The sequence below is a fragment of the Chlamydotis macqueenii genome, chromosome 13 (assembly GCF_036417535.1).
Source record: "Chlamydotis macqueenii isolate bChlMac1 chromosome 13, bChlMac1.mat, whole genome shotgun sequence".
NCBI lineage: Eukaryota > Metazoa > Chordata > Aves > Otidiformes > Otididae > Chlamydotis > Chlamydotis macqueenii.
The window spans coordinates 11492216-11511172 of NC_141568.1; the positions used below are offsets into that span (position 1 = coordinate 11492216).

At 35.2% G+C, this 18957-nt stretch overlaps 2 protein-coding genes across 3 annotated transcripts in view; one reads left to right on the forward strand and one right to left on the reverse strand.

The window, feature by feature from the left end:
• Positions 1-2369: 2369 nt before the first annotated feature.
• Positions 2370-12988, forward strand: SLC7A9 (solute carrier family 7 member 9). Its single transcript, XM_010124785.2, has 12 exons — positions 2370-2474; positions 3097-3244; positions 3948-4190; positions 4776-4901; positions 5231-5330; positions 7156-7200; positions 7339-7462; positions 9095-9198; positions 10000-10096; positions 10885-11034; positions 11617-11791; positions 12735-12988. Exons 1-12 carry the CDS (start codon positions 2370-2372, stop codon positions 12797-12799), a joined length of 1482 nt encoding a protein of 493 aa, XP_010123087.1. The 3' UTR covers positions 12800-12988.
• A 2508-nt stretch (positions 12989-15496) lies between these two features.
• The window catches only part of TDRD12 (tudor domain containing 12), a 37248-nt gene continuing 33787 nt past the window's right edge, over positions 15497-18957 (reverse strand). For both annotated transcript variants that reach the window (XM_086758208.1, XM_086758205.1), the window contains 5 exons: positions 18849-18903; positions 17093-17206; positions 16847-17000; positions 16687-16753; positions 15497-16330 (listed from right to left, as the gene is read on the reverse strand). In XM_086758208.1, coding sequence (XP_086614334.1) covers positions 16245-16330; positions 16687-16753; positions 16847-17000; positions 17093-17206; positions 18849-18903 — 476 coding nt within the window. In that variant the 3' untranslated portion in view covers positions 15497-16244. The remainder of the gene's footprint in view (positions 16331-16686; positions 16754-16846; positions 17001-17092; positions 17207-18848; positions 18904-18957) is intronic.

Sequence of the window (18957 nt, forward strand, 5' to 3'; positions counted from 1 at the left end):
CACATTTTCTTGGAATCCATTTTAGTCACAGATTTACATCAACATTAAAAAGGAAGGAATTCCTGTTGACTAAGCCTGCATGCTTAAGCAGAAGGTTAAAAAAATAAATAAAGAAGAACAACTGTTAAATCATGCCAGGATACAGTTTTGTTGATATTCAGGTCCAACAATTTGTTCTTGTTTCCAGTCCCATACTACTATTGTTCATGAGGCATTATCTTAACTAGGAAACAAATCTTAACATCAGTGACTAATACCAGTACATCTTGTAGCTTTTAAGAGCAGACGTTTATTGAAGAAAGCCAGCTGAAGTTCGATCAGGTTGATCAGGACTTACTGGTTTGGATGTCTTAAAGGAAAGGAGTTGGAAAGGAGTTGTACAAGCGCACTGCCAAAACCAACGAAGTGGAACACGATTTATTTTAGGGATGACTAGTTGGAATGAAAGAAGCTACCTTATTTCAGCATTCAAGATAACAATACGTTTTTCCTGGATATACAACTGTATAGAAATAGAGAACGCCATTTTTCACTACAGCAAGATTTTTAAACAGTTACAACAATGGAAAATTAATTGGAACTGCAGGTGAAGGAACACAAGCTGCCCACTCAGCTGCCTTCAGGTTAATGAAAAAACAAAGGAAAGATTTCTGCACACACTACCTTCTTAAGATAAAAACATCAACTATTTTTATAGGATGCAGCTAACATCTGGACAGATGTTTTCAATGCACTCATGACAATTACTTCAAGGTTACCATTCCAGAGTACTTCTAAATTAGAAATTGCTTGATATAAACCATCAAAATAGACTCTTCAAATTACAGTTCACTCTCACTATGTAATATACTACTTAGATACTGGACAAACAGTCTCACAAATGGAACAAAGACTTTTTTTTTTAAAGATAAACTAACTGGACTATTGGATTACCTGTGGCTCCCATCTCAAAGCTTCTTGGCTGAGAATGGGTTTAATTATTACCTTTTATAACCTCTGTACTTAAGCCACTGCTGCTTCTGCGTATTCTGGTTTCAGACATGGATATGTCTTGCTGTCTAACTGGTTGGTAGATCTAACAGGAGAAATAAAGAAATACACTGTTACAAAGAGTCCTGGAGCCCGATTAACACCAAACAAATATAAATAAATAAGGTAAGTGACAGTATGAATTGCTAAAAGATGATGATTAGAACATTCTAAATACAAGACTTCAAATACAGAAGTTGGGCACAAAGCTGTAATAGAATTCAGTGACCCAAGCCCTGCATTCCTTATGTGGGCATTTTTCTATTGTATTGTAGGTTTAATCTTAAAAGGTGGATTCATGGTGATTTATTTTAGAAGTTTTTAATTCAAAACATTAACTGGACATCTTTATAGCCAAAATGTTTCTGAAGACCAGCAGTATGAGACAGGTGTTCTGTCAATTTAAAATGCTACAATTTTTGTAACCAAGAATTAACGAATACTAGCTAAGCCATCTAAACATGAAGTACTCCTGAATTGCTGTCTATATAACTGCAAAATGATCTTCAGCATTCAGATTCTATTAATTATAGCTGTAGAGTCTGAGGAGAGAAGAGACTTTTGACTGAAACAGTTTTTGAGAATCAGGACCTAACCTGATCAATTCCCTTCACTATCTCAGGTTGTGTTTTATCCCAAAACTACGGGAAACAAGCAAAATCTCAAAAAAAAAAACCAAACCAAAACCAACCCCCAAATCTAAATTTAAATTTGAAAACATGTTTACGTTCTAATTCTAAACAGAACAAAACGTTCAGCAGAAGACATTCAGCCTGAGTCAACATGGAGAAGACTGATTACTCTTTTTTGAGGCAAAAAGCTGCTAATTAGACAATTACAGGAGCCAACACTTAGTTTAGCAGATACTTGCATCTCCAAGAAACTGAGACAAGGCCTAATTTAACGAAGATCAGAAAGACAGTGTCCTAGATAAGAAAACAGACTAGCTTTTGGGAGAAAGATTAAGTGTGTCTGGACCTCTGGAGGAACTGAAAGGAGGGACTAGCTATAAAAACCTAGGTTGTTCCAGTAAGGAGATCTCAGCTGAACGTATCCCGAGACAGAAGACAAAGATGTTCACTGCCAGGTGGGCATGAGGAAAATCCACAGCAGGTCAGATGGATGTGCTGAAGCAGACTGACACCTCTTCGATTTAACCTCCAAGTAGGTAGTTAGATGCAAGTGCTTTGCCTGTGAATGACAGTGTGTATGTGTGCGTTTATGTTTTCTGGCAATATTTAACTGCGCTATTTTGGATCCATATACATCAGGAAAGCTCAAGCAAATGATATGCTAGAGTGGTATTTCAATTTCCTCAGAGATTTCAACAAGTAAACCAAATGGGTGAAGAAAGCTTGAGGAAAAGAAAAGGAGAGGTCAACGGAAAAGAGGATGGACAATCCATTCAGAGTCATGAACTCCAAACGATGAACCTACAAAAGCAGGCAAACCTTTTTCTTTTCCCCCTTCAGCGTGCGTGCGAGGGGCTGGCAGAGGGAGGCGGGGGGGAGCGGGACGGACCTGCGCCCACATGTCATTGTCCAAAACCTGCAGTCGCATCCCGGTTAGCAGGGATGTACCAGTACCTTGACAGTGCAGCTGGTTTACATTTTAGAAAACGGCTAACTACTAATTAAATAGCTGAGAAACACAGAAAAGCAAATTTTTGAAGCTTAGAAAATTCAGAATCGCTCAAGTGCTCATGAAAGAATTTTACAGTTTAAATCAAAGAGCGGAAAGGGGACGTTCACCTGTACGAGGTTAGATTTGAGACCCACACAACCCAAAGAATGGTTTAATAAAGCAAATGCACAAGCAGGTGAAGTACTAGTAACTGTACTTTTGGAAACAGCCGGAGTATGCCACAGTATGTATGCATGTCAAAGAGAAAGAGAAACTTGACATAGTTTAATGTATTACTTAGTAGAACCTGTATATTGAAATCTGGAGAAAAAAAAAAAAAAAAAAAAAAGTCAGCATTGACAATTACTATAATTGTATTAACCCAGAAAGTAATTCATGAATTACTTGGAAGTACTTTACCAAAACGTCTCCTTTCATTTCAAGGTGGGCCTCATCAGTGGAATCTGTATGATTGTTGGTACAATTATTGGCTCAGGTATCTTTATTTCTCCAAAATCAGTACTTGCCAATGTTGAAGCTGTGGGTCCTTGTTTAATCATCTGGGCAGCCTGTGGAGTTCTTGCAACATTAGGTAAATGAATCAAAACAGAATGTGAATCTTCACTTAACTCTTGGTATCTACTGTTTTTGCATACTCCTCTCATTTCACATATTAGTTAATAGCACCTAGACCAAAATCAGTCATATCCTGATGAGTGCACCAGTACTCAGGCAAAATTTAAAAGTACACTGAATAGAAAAGATAAATTTCAAAGTTGTAAAGCACATTTTCAGTTCATTTTGAAAACAAGTTTTTGTTTTGCTTACTTCATCCTCTAACTGTCATGAAAGAGAATACTTTTCTACTTGAATTATAAGCAAAATATGAAGTTCACTTCAAAACTGTACAGCAAGTCTAGGTTTTTTTTCACATTTGCAAAAGGTAGGTCAGCAGTGCAGTTGTCACTTAGATGTTTCTTACAGTATTGGTTTCTTAAAAAGAAATTTAGTATGAAATCAGAATGTTTGAACTGTATTTGCTGCTTAAATATCAATAGTAGTACATTCTGGACAGTAACTTAATAGCTTCAGTATATTTTTTTTCCCATTGCTCACAAATAGTTGCATTTTTATCTTGTGTACACATTAAAATATAAAGAAACACAGAAAGAGTAATGATGCACTGTATATATCAATTTCCTTAACTTTTCTACCCTTGAAAAAGCGATTATCTGTCATACCTTAAGAAATGTGTGAACTATAAACCAATAAGAAATACTTTTCTTGTTATTCAGGTGCACTTTGTTTTGCTGAGCTTGGTACAACAATAACAAAATCTGGGGGAGAATATCCTTACCTTATGGAGGCATTTGGCCCAATTCCAGCATTTTTGTTTTCCTGGACAAGCTTACTTGTCACAAAACCCAGCTCATTTGCAATCATTTGTCTCAGCTTTGCGGAATATGCATCAGCTCCTTTTTATCCCGGCTGCGATCCACCCCAAGCTGTCATCAAGTGTCTTGCAGCAGCTGCCATTGGTAAGATTCATACTTTTTCAAGAAAGAGACAAGATGCACAGTTCCATAGTTATTTCCGTTTGGCCCCATCAATGAATGTATTTCAGCACAGTGAGACTTGTGCAGGTTATTCTTCGTTTTGACATCATGAAGCAACCCTACGCTGAAAGCAGCAGAAAACTTAGGGACATAGTAAAGTAAGTCCTTCAACAACATATACAAAGAATAGGTTTAAAAGTGGTTTGTTCCCAGACTAAGTTTATCTTAGTAGAGAATAAAATAGATATAGCTGTTCAATGAATGTTTATCTTCAGCAGAAAAGGAAGAAAAAATAAGTGTGGAGATATTTTTTTCTGTATTTATCAGAATGCTGTGCAACTTCAATTTTTTTTTGTTAAAGGTACTATCAAAATTTAATTCAGAAAATGTTTTTCCTCACTATTTTAAAAGTTATCCAAATGTAGTATGTTAAAAAATATTAAAATATAGAGAAACAGTGGGAGGAAAAAGCAGTACAGTAAATAAGGGGGGAGGTGGGGTAAGAGGCAACTTTTCTTTAAATTCTGACAAATTTAATGCAGAAATCAATACATTTATTTCTTTTAGTGGTAATTACAATAGTGAATTCACTGAGTGTGAAACTGGGAAGCTATCTGCAGAATTTTCTCACAGCTGCTAAAATGATCATTGTCACAATCATCATTGTAAGTGGAATTGTTCTCCTTGCACAAGGTAATTGAATATACTGAACTTGCAAAAGTTATCTTAGCTTCTGCTATGACCATGAAAAAATTTTCCACTGACTGAAGCGGCACAGCAATAAGGCTCTCTTTATTCAGTGTTTTAGTTCCAGCTCTCTTGGGAACTATGGTATTTTCTTTTCAAGAAGCGGGGTGGGTGGGAAATGCAACACTACACACCAATTAATAAAAATGAGTATTAATTGATTTTAACAGTGAAATGTTTAAAAATGTGAAACAAACATTGGAATGTTTCTTCATCTGGTGGGGATTAAAGAAATTAATTTCAACACTGATCAGTATTCTACATCTTATTTGCAGGAAAAACTGAAAACTTTAAAGATTCTTTTAAGGACAGTAAAATTTCTGTTAGTTCTGTCAGTCTGGCATTTTATAATGGACTCTGGGCGTATGATGGATGGTAAAGTATCTCTACTAGCTTTAACTGTTAAACAGCCTTTAACTGGTTTACTCTCTCCCTGTAGAACTCAAAAGATGTGATCTGAAAAAGTTAACATGTGCCTTGTTATTACAATTCTCTTTATGAATTCTGGAATAAAGAACACCAGTTTGGTTTAAAAAAAAAAACAAACAAAAAAAAACCCACAAAACACAAAAACCAAAACAAAGCAAAAAAAACCAAAACAAAACAAACCTACACACAACAATAAACTAGCAAAATTCCAAGCCCCCAAATCCTCAAGGTGCTGTTTATTAGGGAAAGAAACTATACTAGATCCTGAAAGGGCTACTGCTTTGCTGCTGAAGGTGCTCAGAGGTGTAATGAGGAGAAAAATAACAGTTTAATTCCATTATGTTCGGTAAAATAGCCTTCCCCAAGCCCCTACAGGTTACCCCATCAAATTCTATTTCTTGTGAAATACAGTGGTGTTTGATTAGTACAGGAGCACATAAAAAAAACCAATTGCTAGAATTCATAAAGTTCAACTTTCAGTTTTCTCTTATTCAGCTTCATCTGGAATTTGTGTAAAAACACTCAAGTCTTCTCCCCTGAGAAGCTTTCAATTTCAAATCTCCACATCTGTTTATTCATTATTATCTACCATGTTAGATTTAAGAAAACACTTACACTTGAAAATAATCACAGATAGGGATGATTTAGGTTTATGTTTATGGTCTATAGGCAGCATTCATATTTACTACTCTGAAGAGTGCTTTCTAGAACTATTTTCCTAAGAATAAACTTATTTACTGGCAGGAATATTTAACTTAATCTCTGCCAGAGTCCAGAAAATAGTATACATATTTCATTTCCTGAAACTAAAGGGAAAGTTAGTTGGTCTAGGGCTCTGCTGGCACAAATTGATACCAAGGTCTGATCTATTAATGCTATTCCTAAACGTTCAAACTGTAAAATTTTGCATATAGATCGATATTTTGGAAGGAATTAAGAATATAAATCCTAACATGCAACAAAGCCAAGTCCCATTCAGATGCTTAAAACTGAATTTATTTTTAAATAGATTACTCTCTCAGGTTCTATTTTCAAGCTTGAATCTCCCAGTTCAGACATGTAAATCTGCTAACTGAAGACATTAACCTCGAGTTTTTTAACGCAGCAGGAAAGCTGGTGTTTAAATAATTGTTTCAATATGTAACCACCACGCACTGACATTTGAAAATTAGCCTGTTGAACTGTAAATACCAACTCCTCCTCATACTTTCAGAAGTGGATAAGTAGAAATCTTGTTTCAATGTGGTCTACATGCTCTAGTAAAAATTAATATTTGGAAATTCTAATTCTGATAGGTGTAATCCTTAAAGAGGTTTTCATGCCAGTTTTCTGGACAGTATGACTTCCAAAACAATTGTGAAACATTAGCAGACTTGCTTCAGTCCTTGCAATGGGTACACTTGTGATTTTATTTGAGAAGACTCAAATATTGCAAAGCTTGAAGTTCAAAAGCAATCTTGTAAATGTGAGAGAAATATCTGCCACATTTTTGTTGTGTTATTCTGGGATATTTTATCCGACTGATACTTCTAAAACTGTGGAAAGATAAAGGAGGAAAAAATGGTGAATCAAGGGCTGATACTTGGATAAGAACTTCACATACTTTTTTTGTCCTGCAGTTTTACTACTTAAAAGTCTAGTTGTAGTTTTTTTTGGTTTTTAACTGAAAAGGTAAAAACCAGTAACACAAGAAATAACACTTGACTTAATAATAGATTAGTATTTCAACACCTGACTGCTAATAACATTGTATGAATGTTTTTCCTTCCAGGAATCAGCTCAATTACATCACAGAAGAACTTAAAAATCCTTACAGGTAAAACTATGTCTACAATAAAGAAATGTAAATACACCTAAGCAGCACATGGGGAAAAGCTAAGAATTCACAGTTTACTATGACAAACCTACCAGTGATACAGCAATGCTGATGGAGTCTTACTTTCACATTCTTTAGAAATCTACCGCTCTCTATAATTATTGGAATCCCCTTGGTTACAGTTTGTTACGTTCTGATAAACATTTCGTATTTCACCGTAATGACTTCAACAGAACTCCTGCAGTCCCAGGCAGTTGCTGTGGTAAGCCACTTTATTTTGTAATAGAGCATCTGAAGATGCCTGCATGCATTAAAGTCGTGAGCAAAAAGAAACCTGTTATTTTTCTTAAGATACAATTAATTTCTATCTAAGCTATCAGTATCACCTCCCCCCCCCCCCCCCATCTACTGTCATTTCTTAATCTAAAACTTGAGTAATGCTAAACAGTAGCTCTGTAATATCCCAAGGTGGGGGGGAAGGAAAAAAAAAAAAAAAAAAAAAAAAAGGGAAAGTAATGCAGTCTTCAGCTAACATTTTGTAAAAATTGCAGCTCAAAGGTTGACTGTTTTCTGTAAGCACCAAAAAGATGGAAGGAAAACTAACATCTGACTGCTGCTTTGCCCTTTTCAGTGTTCCCAATATTTCTGAGAAACAAGCACATGCAAAATGACAGTAGATCAAAGTGTGCTATTCTGGAGATAAAAAGTTACATACATTTATAAAATCTTCACACACACACACACACCTGTCCCTTCAGTTCCACCTGATAAATTTTCTGTGGGACCTTTGTCTCAAACTGTTGAAAGGTCATGCAGCAATTTTTCCTAATGTTAGTTTCTGCGGAAAATAAACAGCATGTGACATGCGTGTAAAATACAGCGTAGCATAGACATACTTTAAAATGTTAAAAAAGAAAGAGTCCTTTAAAATGTAAAACTCAGGTGCATTTCAGCATCTTGTTTTCACCAAGAGGTCATGTATGTATCAAGTTACAGCTTAAGAACTAGTCTTCTTCAATATACCACTAGACTTACAATCAGAAAAACACACATCCACTAGCGTTAAACTCAGACTAAATTAGCAACAACCTCAGAACTGCCACTGAGCAGTACAAAGGCAGCATAGCAAACAGAGTGCACTAACATGTATACATCTGTAAGTAAACTTCTTGCTTAGCACTGATGAATGTCCTACTACTGGACAAAGAAATAATACTGATGTTACATTTGTGCAAAAACAGAACTCTGTATGCTTGACTTACTGGAAAAGGTTAACCACCACCCAACTAAAAACCTAAAACTTACTTGTCAAAAAAAGTTTTAATTCAAATTCATTTACAGTAGGTCAATGTACCTACATTAGATTCAATCCACCCTGCAGTAACGACTAACACACCATGGCACAGGTAAAAACTGAAGCACAGTGAAAGACCTGGGCAAGTCTGTCCTTTACTCGTTTCACCCATAAAGCTTAGGCTGGCACGCTGTCGCCGTTAGCATTACTCCTGTATGGGTTGAAACCGGCTCGTGTATGCGTGGCTCTCTGCTGCAATGCTATCTTTCTTTTTGTTTTGCAGACACATCCCCAAACCAGGCGTCTTTAACAGAATTTAATTTGTCTATTTTTTACATCCGTCTCCCAGTGTTTCCTACAGATGCTGCATCTCAAACACCACGATAACAATATTCCACTCCTTACAGAGTGGTTCATGAGTTAACTTAAGTCTTCATTTGGCAAAGCATTCTTGAATAACTCAAGACACAACAAATGTTTTTATTGGTAACATACCTTAGATACCCATTTACTGTACTTTTAAAGAGGCTCCAACATCACTGAATATACCAAATGGTAGTTAAAATGACAGAAATTATTCATTTTAATCCCATATCCCAGACATTCGGGGATAGAGTCCTTTATCCAGCCTCTTGGATAGTTCCTCTCTTTGTGGCCTTTTCTACAATTGGATCTGCCAATGGGACCTGTTTTACTGCAGGCAGGTAAGCTCCCATTCCAAATATCTTAAAATTAAATATTTTTAAATGAAAATTTTTGAAGGATGGCAAAATCTACAAATATATTTATGTATCTACACACATAAGGATACAGACATTCTTCTCATCCAAATGTACAAAGTGTTATTAAAAAGTACCTGCAAATCTAGCTGTACTGTTTAATTTTCAGAAAGAAACAGTGGCTATGCAGGTTTGAAAAATCAGAAGGTAAGGTCTCATTCTTAATCCAAAGCAGGTGTATCACAAAAGGTTTTTTCACCTCTGATCAAGTTTAAAGCTAAGAATTAGACAGAAAAAAAAAAAAAAAATTACCAGTAGGAACATGACTACAATAGTAATGATAAAAGAAAGAGAAGCTATTTCTTTCTATCAGTTGTTCAACGCTGTAAAGATCAATTTTTTGACAGAAGGTTGTCAACATAGTTTTTTTATATGAAGCAAATTAAACCCGAAATATTTTAATTAAAAGGGACAGAATAGCTCACATTTTCTTCCAAAATAATTTTAAACTAAATTTGCAAGCTAATGATTCTGAAATTAGTTCCAGGGTTCACTACTTTAATACTGGTTCAGAATTAGTTTCATCTCCCTTATTTCAGTTTACTACAATACTGCTTAAATCCCACTGGGTATCAAAGGAAATACTGATGAAATTACAGTTAGATGTAGCCACACATTACAACAAACCTGAAAATTAATGGTACTTTTTTTTTTTTTTTAATATAGTAATGCCACTTAAAGTCTATGTGCCACACTAACTAGATTGCCTTGTTTTTGTTTTGGCAGACTTGTTTATGTTGCAGGTCGCGAAGGGCACATGCTAAAGGTGCTATCTTACATCAGTGTTAAGCGTTTAACACCAGCACCTGCTATCATCTTTTACGTAAGTACAGAAAAATTACTAACAAAAACTCTCCAGTAATACATGCTCTCACAATTTCTTATCAGCAGTCTTGACACATATCTTTTGACTATCTAGACAAGATAATTGCTAAATACAAATTAGGAAAAAAGGCTATATAAAAACTCCCAATTTCTCAGTTTGAACATTTGAACTCAGTTTCATTCCAGAACTAGATTTTAAAATCAAAATGTTTAAGAATCCACAGCATGAAAACAAACTAAAAAATGAGTTATTAGTATTAGGCAAATCCTTTATTTCACAGGATGCCTGAAAGTAAGCTATCACTACGGTATTTCCTCCCTGTAAGAATGCATTTACATGTCACTAAAAAAATTAATCTAGTCAGTAAAAGCATTTTAAATTAAGTCTAGACTACCTTGTAATTTTTATTTTACCCATTTATCTTATCTTCAAGGTAAAACAGAATAATCTCAAAATTCAATTGCTCTGTAGACTCCCAGTAAATTTAATAACCTAAAATATATTTAGTATCTTAACTTCCTCCAAGATATATAGCCAACAATAAAACAGATTAACGCATACAAAGTCTTTTCACTTAAAACAGAATTAAGATTGCATACAAAAATAAATGCATGTTGGCAGGACGTGGATAAAAGGTGCTGCAATACACTTACACCCAAATGGTTAAGTAAAACCATTTACAGATCACACTCTGGAACACTGTAAACATAAGCCCATACTAACACGTAAGTGAAAGTCAGCCTTCTTTTATAATAGAGTATACTAATTATTGTTTTCATTTTTAGGGGGCCATTGCAATTATTTACATTATCCCTGGGGATATTAACACACTCATAAATTATTTCAGTTTCGCAGTCTGGATATTTTATGGGTTAACCGTAATGGCACTCATTGTTATGAGGTTTACAAGAAAGGAACTCAGGAGACCAATCAGGGTAAGTTCAGCATTCAGCATGGCTTTTGCTCCATTCCCAAAAATACTGAAACATGAACTCATCCTAAATATCTGGATACTGAAAACAACCACCTCAAGCAGACAACTCCTTGTTTGTTGGTTTTTTTTCCCCCCTTACTTGAAACCTAGCCATTTATTTGTAGTTCTTCTCTTTGTTCCAGTTTTGCACTAGGACAAAGCACATAAGGACTGGGAAAAGACTATCCAATGTTTATTTTTACTTGCACAGACCACAGGCACAAGTCAGATTTTCAGGGATAGGGAAACTGCAGTCAGCAGACTACCACTGAGTGGTCACTGCACTGGGGTCATGTCCAAGATTTGTTAGAAAGCCAATTTTTACACTGCAATTTGCAATATAGAGATATCTTGGTCAATGAATGACTCAGCAGAAGAGTTTTCCCGGTTTACATTCTTGCTACTCTTTCAATTGCCTCATCTAATTCAAGAAATTTAAGAAGGAAAAAAAAAACATAAGGCAATTAAAATATTCTTTCATATGTGCAACTTCCGTAAAAACAGCAAAAGAAGAAACAAGTAATTTGTGCTTTGTATCTTGCAGATACCCATCATCATTCCAGTCACAGTGACATTAATCTCCATTTTACTGGTATTTGCACCAATCATCAGTGCACCTGAACTGGCCTACTTGTACTGTGTTTTATTTATACTTAGTGGACTTATAGTTTTTGTACTTTTTGTTCATTTTAAATTTGACTGGCCCCAAAAAATATCAAGTAAGTATACCGTGGATAGCCAGGTTCAAATTCAACAGAACACTGCCAAGGTTTAGATTACTTAAAGAGGCTTATTATATGGTCCATCCCATCTAAATCACATGAGTGGGGTGGGGAGGGAGGCAATTTTCCAGACAAATTAAGGGGCATATAGTGAGCATTGCTAAAGATACTGTTTTACTCCTTCCTGTGAAGGAAGGTGATGTCTGACTTCAGGAAACAAGAAACTTAATTCATGAAAAAGCAATACATCACTGTAGTAGCACAAAGAAATTGACTTTCAAAATGGACAGAACTATTTTATCTGTAAAGTTAAGTGTTTCAATTGGCTGTATTTCAAACCAGAGCTTTATCCATTAACTAAAGATTAACAGACATATATTCTTATGCCACAAAATGCCGTGCTTTTAGCTCAGGTTACCAATCTTAAAATACTTACGAAAGAAAACGTTAATAGCATTAAGACCAAAAATAATCACAGTGCTGCTGAGAAAACTGAAGCTGAAAGAACCTAGTGTGACCACTTATGAAATGATTTTGCATAGTCTGAAGAGAAACTCTTTGCAATTATCTCAGGGAAAACAGGATACAGAGATATTTCTAAAAGGGAAAGTGGAACTAGCTAAAGAGAATAGAATTTGTAGTTCCACAGACATTTAAAAAAATCCATCATCTATCTCCTGCCCCTTGAGATTATTAAATATTATGTAATTACATATTAGAAGCATTGTACTCTAGTAAGAGCAAGTTTAGAAACCCTGGAATTTTGCAGCTTGGCTCTTAAGATTATTTTTATTTCCCACCCTTTATTTTTTGAGATATCAATACAGAAAAGCCAGACAACTACTCACAAGGATAATTTTCTCACTTGGAAAAATAGTTTAAGTACTAACAGAAATGGTGTTCACTCATGAAGCCTCTAACAATAACTTCTTTTCCTCAGAGCCCATCACTATGCACCTGCAGATGCTTTTGGAAGTTGTTCCAGCAGAGGAAGTTACTGAATAAAATATTTTGTATGTACCAGGCTGCTGTTAAGTGCTATACTGGCTGAAGGAGATTCAATTTAGTTTGGCACAAACTTATACTTTCTAAATGGTTACGTTCATACTGGTGTATTATTTTTGCAACACTTTAGTACTTGAAAAATGTGAAATAACTAAGAATAAAAGATTTGAGCCAGATCAGTGTCTAGCAGAGCTGTTTCATTGTCTGTTCATGTGTTACAGTATCTTGTTTTCTGCATTAAAATTACTCAAAATAAACAAGAGGAAGTTTTAAATTATGGAGATGGCAAAACTTACCAATAACACTGTCAAAATGCTTTTGATCACACTGCTGAAAGAACGAAGCAGCTATCATTTACAGCATCACATTCAACAGGCCACATAAAAAGGACAGAAATAAAATCAGATTAAGTTCATTCTCAGCTTCTCAGATCAATCACTAGCTATCAAAAAATTAAAGACTCAGAAAGTGGGAATCACGTAAAAATGGCAAGCACAGCTGACAAGAAGAGATGGGGCTGTATATTTTTTCTTTTTTTTTTAGATTAAAACAATATAATCAGGTATGTTTTCTCCAACACAATCTAGAGTTACAGAACAGTGAGTAAATGCCACAGAAGTTATCCTCAGCAGGAATGCGACTTTTCAGAGGTAACTTCATCATCCTAGAAACCCTTCATTTGGTAGCTAAACCACAAAAATTAGACACTACATTAGCATATATATGTAAGCAGCTTTTACTTTCCCTCCCCAAGAAACTTATGGATTCTAGGTAACATTATTTACTAGTATATTCCCTCTGTGCAAATGGATAAAGGAATTTTATCAAGTCACTTGTCAATTTTTTGAAGTGATAAATTTGAGAAAAATTGTTTATACTGAAAACACGTCCTTTTCAACAGCAACTAAGCATTCATCCTAAAAATGTAACACAGAATATTAAGCAATTGGCTTAAGATCTAAGTCCATACTAAGTCTATTTGCTATCCTAGCAAATTCAACTAAAGAAGCTATTTCTATAATTTTGCAGCTATGAAGAAATAAATAAAACTTAAGTTTCTATACATTTAATTTTGCATCTACCTACATGAACAGCAACCCCAAACGTACATATAAAAATGATAGGTTCTGATTAATTTGAAGGAGATTTAGTGACTAAAAGTCAGATCCATTAAAAGATCAGCTCTGTGTGCAATAAGGGTGAAACAAAGGCAAAAAGACAATTAAAGGCAACTAAGAAAGGTAATGGGAGAACAAAACAAAATTGTAATTATGTCATTACATATAAAGTACCTACTTGTCACAGTGTTTTGTCCCAGGGATGCTACTGTAACTCCTGTTCCCCTACCCTAGTTGGTTACAGTACCACGTCAAACAGAACTATAAGGTTCAGGAAAGACCAAAGGCATAGAATACTTGTGTACAAGGAATTGTTACCTAACTACAATTTTGAAAGCTGAAATAGAGAGACCTGATTGCAGGGTGAGGGCAAAAACAATGATAGAGGTTCATAGGCAAAGTCTTAAGTTACAAGAAAATGGGAAAAGCAAGCTATGTGTTCCCACTGTATCTTGAGGGTACAGGATTTCAAGCAAACAGAATAGAGATGGATTCAAAATTAAAAAAAAAACAAAAAAATTACTCACATGTTATTTGACTACTGAATTCCTTAGTGCAGGAGAAATCTTAGAAGTTGACACAGGTTCCAAAATGCAACAGAACTAATTCAAGAATAAGTAGTCCACAGAAAACCTCTTCCTCCTGAAGACCCTGACCAAAAACTGCCTGGGGCCAAAATAATACTCTTGGAATGTACTGCTACATTTTTTACACTGTTCTTTATGGACTGTCTCTTGACAGCTGCTAAGAATGTATGCCTAAAACCCGCTTTTCCTGGACCTCATATAATGTGTCTTATTTTCCAATGTGAAATTACAGCTAAATTATGTCTATTAAACCCCTTAGATTTATCCACCAGAAGAAAAATCACCTTATATTATATTTAGATATCAGACAAGTCAAAGAAGAGCAAACACCACTCCACCACTCTTTTTTCTCAGGTGATCTGACAGTCTTCTGTTTGCATCACAATACAGAGCAAGACTATAATACAGTTACATTAGTAATTTCCTTAAGTACTTTTACAACAGTTACAGCTTTGCAAGTACCAGTACTAAGGTGAAGGTTATAATTAAGCTCAGTTGTAGTCAGGTTCCCAACAGCACAGATTTTTTTTAACCGTACACTAACCATTACAACTGTTTCTGTCACATGGCAGTTTTCCACTGGCATCATCAATATTCTTAAATATTAAGAAAGAAGCTTTATTATCTGATAATGCTGGAAAAACTGTAGCTGTCAGTGTAAATGTATTAATACAGTCTTCCTCCCATTCTTGAAGTAAAGGCATCCCAATGTCTCTTGAAAGAATAATCCCCAACAAGAAACTATATTGTCCCTAGTCAAGGATACAACAAAATTTATGCTTAATAAAATGGATCTGTTAAGTCTCTATTCTAAATCACCATATAGTTATGTTTGGGAAACTATGTGCTTTAAAATCTACAGAGGCAAAGAAATATATACCAGACTAATTTTATCTTTTACATTACTACTTCATTACAAGATGTTCTGGATGTGCAAAAATGTACCAGTGAAAAATTATTTAGTAAAAGATTGCGTATTAAAATGCAAAGCCTTAGGGCTAACCAGCAAGATTTTATTGCTCATTCGCAAAGGAGAAAAGAGTTTTGGACAAATAAGAAGGAATGAAATAAGAGCATGAAAACTGAAAATGTCAAACTGAAACAAATACTGAATCTACCATCACAGTGCTCATTCCACAAAACCTGTACAGAAGTTACTACAGTGAGCTGCACTATACAGTATTTACAGTATTTCATACCAAGTCAACATACTTCCAATCAAGTAACAAAAACTGCCATTGGATTTGAGGCATCATTTCTTGATCAGAACTGACAAACGTGATAACTGCCAACAAACTGATACTGTATGAATATGAGGGATATGGTTGAAACAACTGACAGGTCATCAGGATTTGTGAAACTTAAAAATTACTAACTTGCTAACACAGCAAATTCACTCAGATAAGTAAACTAGAAGCTCTGTAATTACTAATAAATTCAACTGCTTCACAATCCAAGCTTAATTTTTAGATTTTACCATTTGGACAGCTCACGTACATACGTGCATACCATCACTAAAGTGAACAATTTTGAAGGGAAGGCTCTGGAAAACATACATTAATATTTTCCTATGGAGTACTTCCTCAGATTCTCAGCACTGTTGTTTGTCATTTTCCTCCTATAACTAAGGACAGTTCTACAACCTGTATGCTTAGTTTTATCAATTTCAGTGGAAATACTCGCACAAGAGACACTATTTTGAAGCATAATTCTTAGCAGAGGAAAAGATCTCTCTCCAAATTACTCATCACTTTCTGTTCCACTGTCTTCTGAGGAGTCAACCAATTCTTCAGTTACTGCAGCAGCGCAAGACAATTTTTTAGGACCTAGAGGTAATTAACATTGTCACATTTATGAAGAAAAAAAACAACCCCAAGAGCTTCAGAACAATATGTAGTAGCATTAAGACAAAAACCAAAAGAACAAAACCCCACATTTTGGACTACAAACTAGACCAAAACACTAAAAACTACTTCAAACTGCTTTTAGTCTGTGCTGTTCCAATAGAAAAATACGCTGCTGACTACAGTTTGCTATCAGAGGTCCTCTCAGCTGTTTTCAGAGAATTTGAGCAAGCCAGTGAAGTGTCACATATCTGAGATGAGTATTTCAGATAAATCCAACACAAAAATTAGGCTGCTAATAATTTTATGCACTATAAACAGACTCTTTTATTCCTTACCAACCAGAAAAGGGCTTTTATCTTCAGAATCTTCCCAGTGTTCAAAGTCAAAAGACACACGAGGATTCTGTTGACAAAAACATTGTTTGAAATATCTGTACTAACACACAGTGATTATGTTCAGAACATTCAATAATTCTCAAATCAATTTCCACTTCACCTTGTTCTTCAGTAATTTGCACCATGCTCCTTTTTCCTCTTTCATGAGAACAATAACAGCCTCTTTATCCTTAACCACACACACAGACTTTTCTGCCAGTATACACTGATGCAGCTCCATGTCAGCCAAATAAAGTTTGTCTCCTGAACAAGCACTGCATTATAAAAAAGTGTAAAAAAAAAAAATAAATAAATGCAAGCCAACAGTCAAACATTGTGTTTATTATACTTAAATTTCTTCACCTACCTGAAAACCACCTTTTCTTTAGAGAACTCACATTTACAGTCAGCTACACTTGGTGTTTTTACCTTCACTGTTACAGTCTCTTCATTTTGAAACCATTTTATTTCTGGGAAAAAGCTAAAATAAAGAAAGATTAATTGGACTTTTTCCCAAACAGAAAACAACTGAGTTTTAGACAAGCTATCTCACACACAGCCAGAGTTTTCCCACTAGGTTACAACCAACCAACCGAGTTTCAGCATCTATAGGTGTACTCAATCATAATAATTTAACACTGACTAGTAGCATCAGGAAAGCACGTGACAGGATGCCAGCCAAGCCTGCTACAAAAGCACTATGATCTCAGGCTTTGGAGGGTAATATTTCCTAGTTCAAGTGGGGAGATACACTCCATTAACTTTGACATCCAAAGGAATCAAAATTACTGCCTCATCTAAAGGAGGCTATCATAATCTAATCTTGAAACGGCAAAGGAAAATGTAACAGCAGGACCAACCTCTGAAAGACAAAGTAAACTTCTCAACTGACCATAGACAAAAATACACATTTCTCATCAAAGTTTTCAACTGCTTATTCTACAGCTGTTAGGTCTCCAACTTTCCACAAATGCTGAAAGGTTTTAACCAGTGAAAAATAAAACCTATTAGCAGACTGCAATATCCATTCATTTAGGTTACTTCCCTTATAATACCCTCAGTCACACGCAAACCTGCCTTCATTTAACTGCTAAGCCATACCTCAACATCTATTACATAGTGCAGATGATCTTAAACTGTGCTAGTCAAGCTGCAGAAGGAGATGCATGTGGCTTCAATCACCCTACAAAGAACTTTTCCAATCAGCTAAAATACAAAATACTTGTCCTACTTGCACAAGAAAATGTTAGTCACCCGTAACTAACACTAACAGTTAGAAGAAAAAGAGCAAGCCACATCAAAGGAAAGCACTGCCTAGTCCCAAAGTGTGTAAGAAATTTAAAAACTTCTCACGATCCGCTATCTGTTGACTTTCCCCACAAACTACACCCTAAGATGTCCTTCAGCATACTCATAACCACAAACAAATTTAGCATTAATTTCTACTGTGTGCTTCTCAAATTATTTATCAATGGAAATTGTCCTATCCACAAAGGAATAAGGATAATGGATCCACTTTCAAACAAACAAGCAAAAAACAATAAAAAAAAAGAAATAAAAGTAAATGGGTCATACTTTTATGTTGCAGATACAGTTTCAAAATAAAATCAGTTGGGTTTTTTTTTGTTTGTTTTTTTTTTTTTTTAAGAACAGAATTACATTAAGAGGAGAGACATAAAAACTGCATCATCTCATTAAATACCAATATGCAGAGACAGAAGGGTAGGAGTTACAATTTAGATCTCAAATAGGACAGTCTTTGGTTAAAAAATAATCCAGACGAGTGTGAGTATTTATACCCACGGACTGGGCTGAAAAAGTGTTTACTTTCATTCACTTCCTAGTACTATGGTGTCTAATCAAAGATCATGTCATTTCAACAGATAAAGTCAGCTTCCAGGAGCAAGCAAGGGAGTAATTTAAATTACTAAAGGGATTCACCAGATGATGTTTGTGTATACACATATATCTAACAGCAACAGTGATCTGCCCAGCTCAGCAGAATACTTCTACCTATATTACACCTATTTGCTCAGAAAACAGAATCTCAGTAAGGACGATTGTCTTGTTTGACAGTTCACGTAAGAAAGCAAGCATGGAAACAAGTAACTGAATTTTTGTACCTTTTACGCTGATGCAGGGTAGTGTCCTCTGCTTCCTTAGTCTGGGCTACATCATCTAAAAATAAGAAATCCAGAAAGGTATTTTATATTTATCTATACTATAGAAACC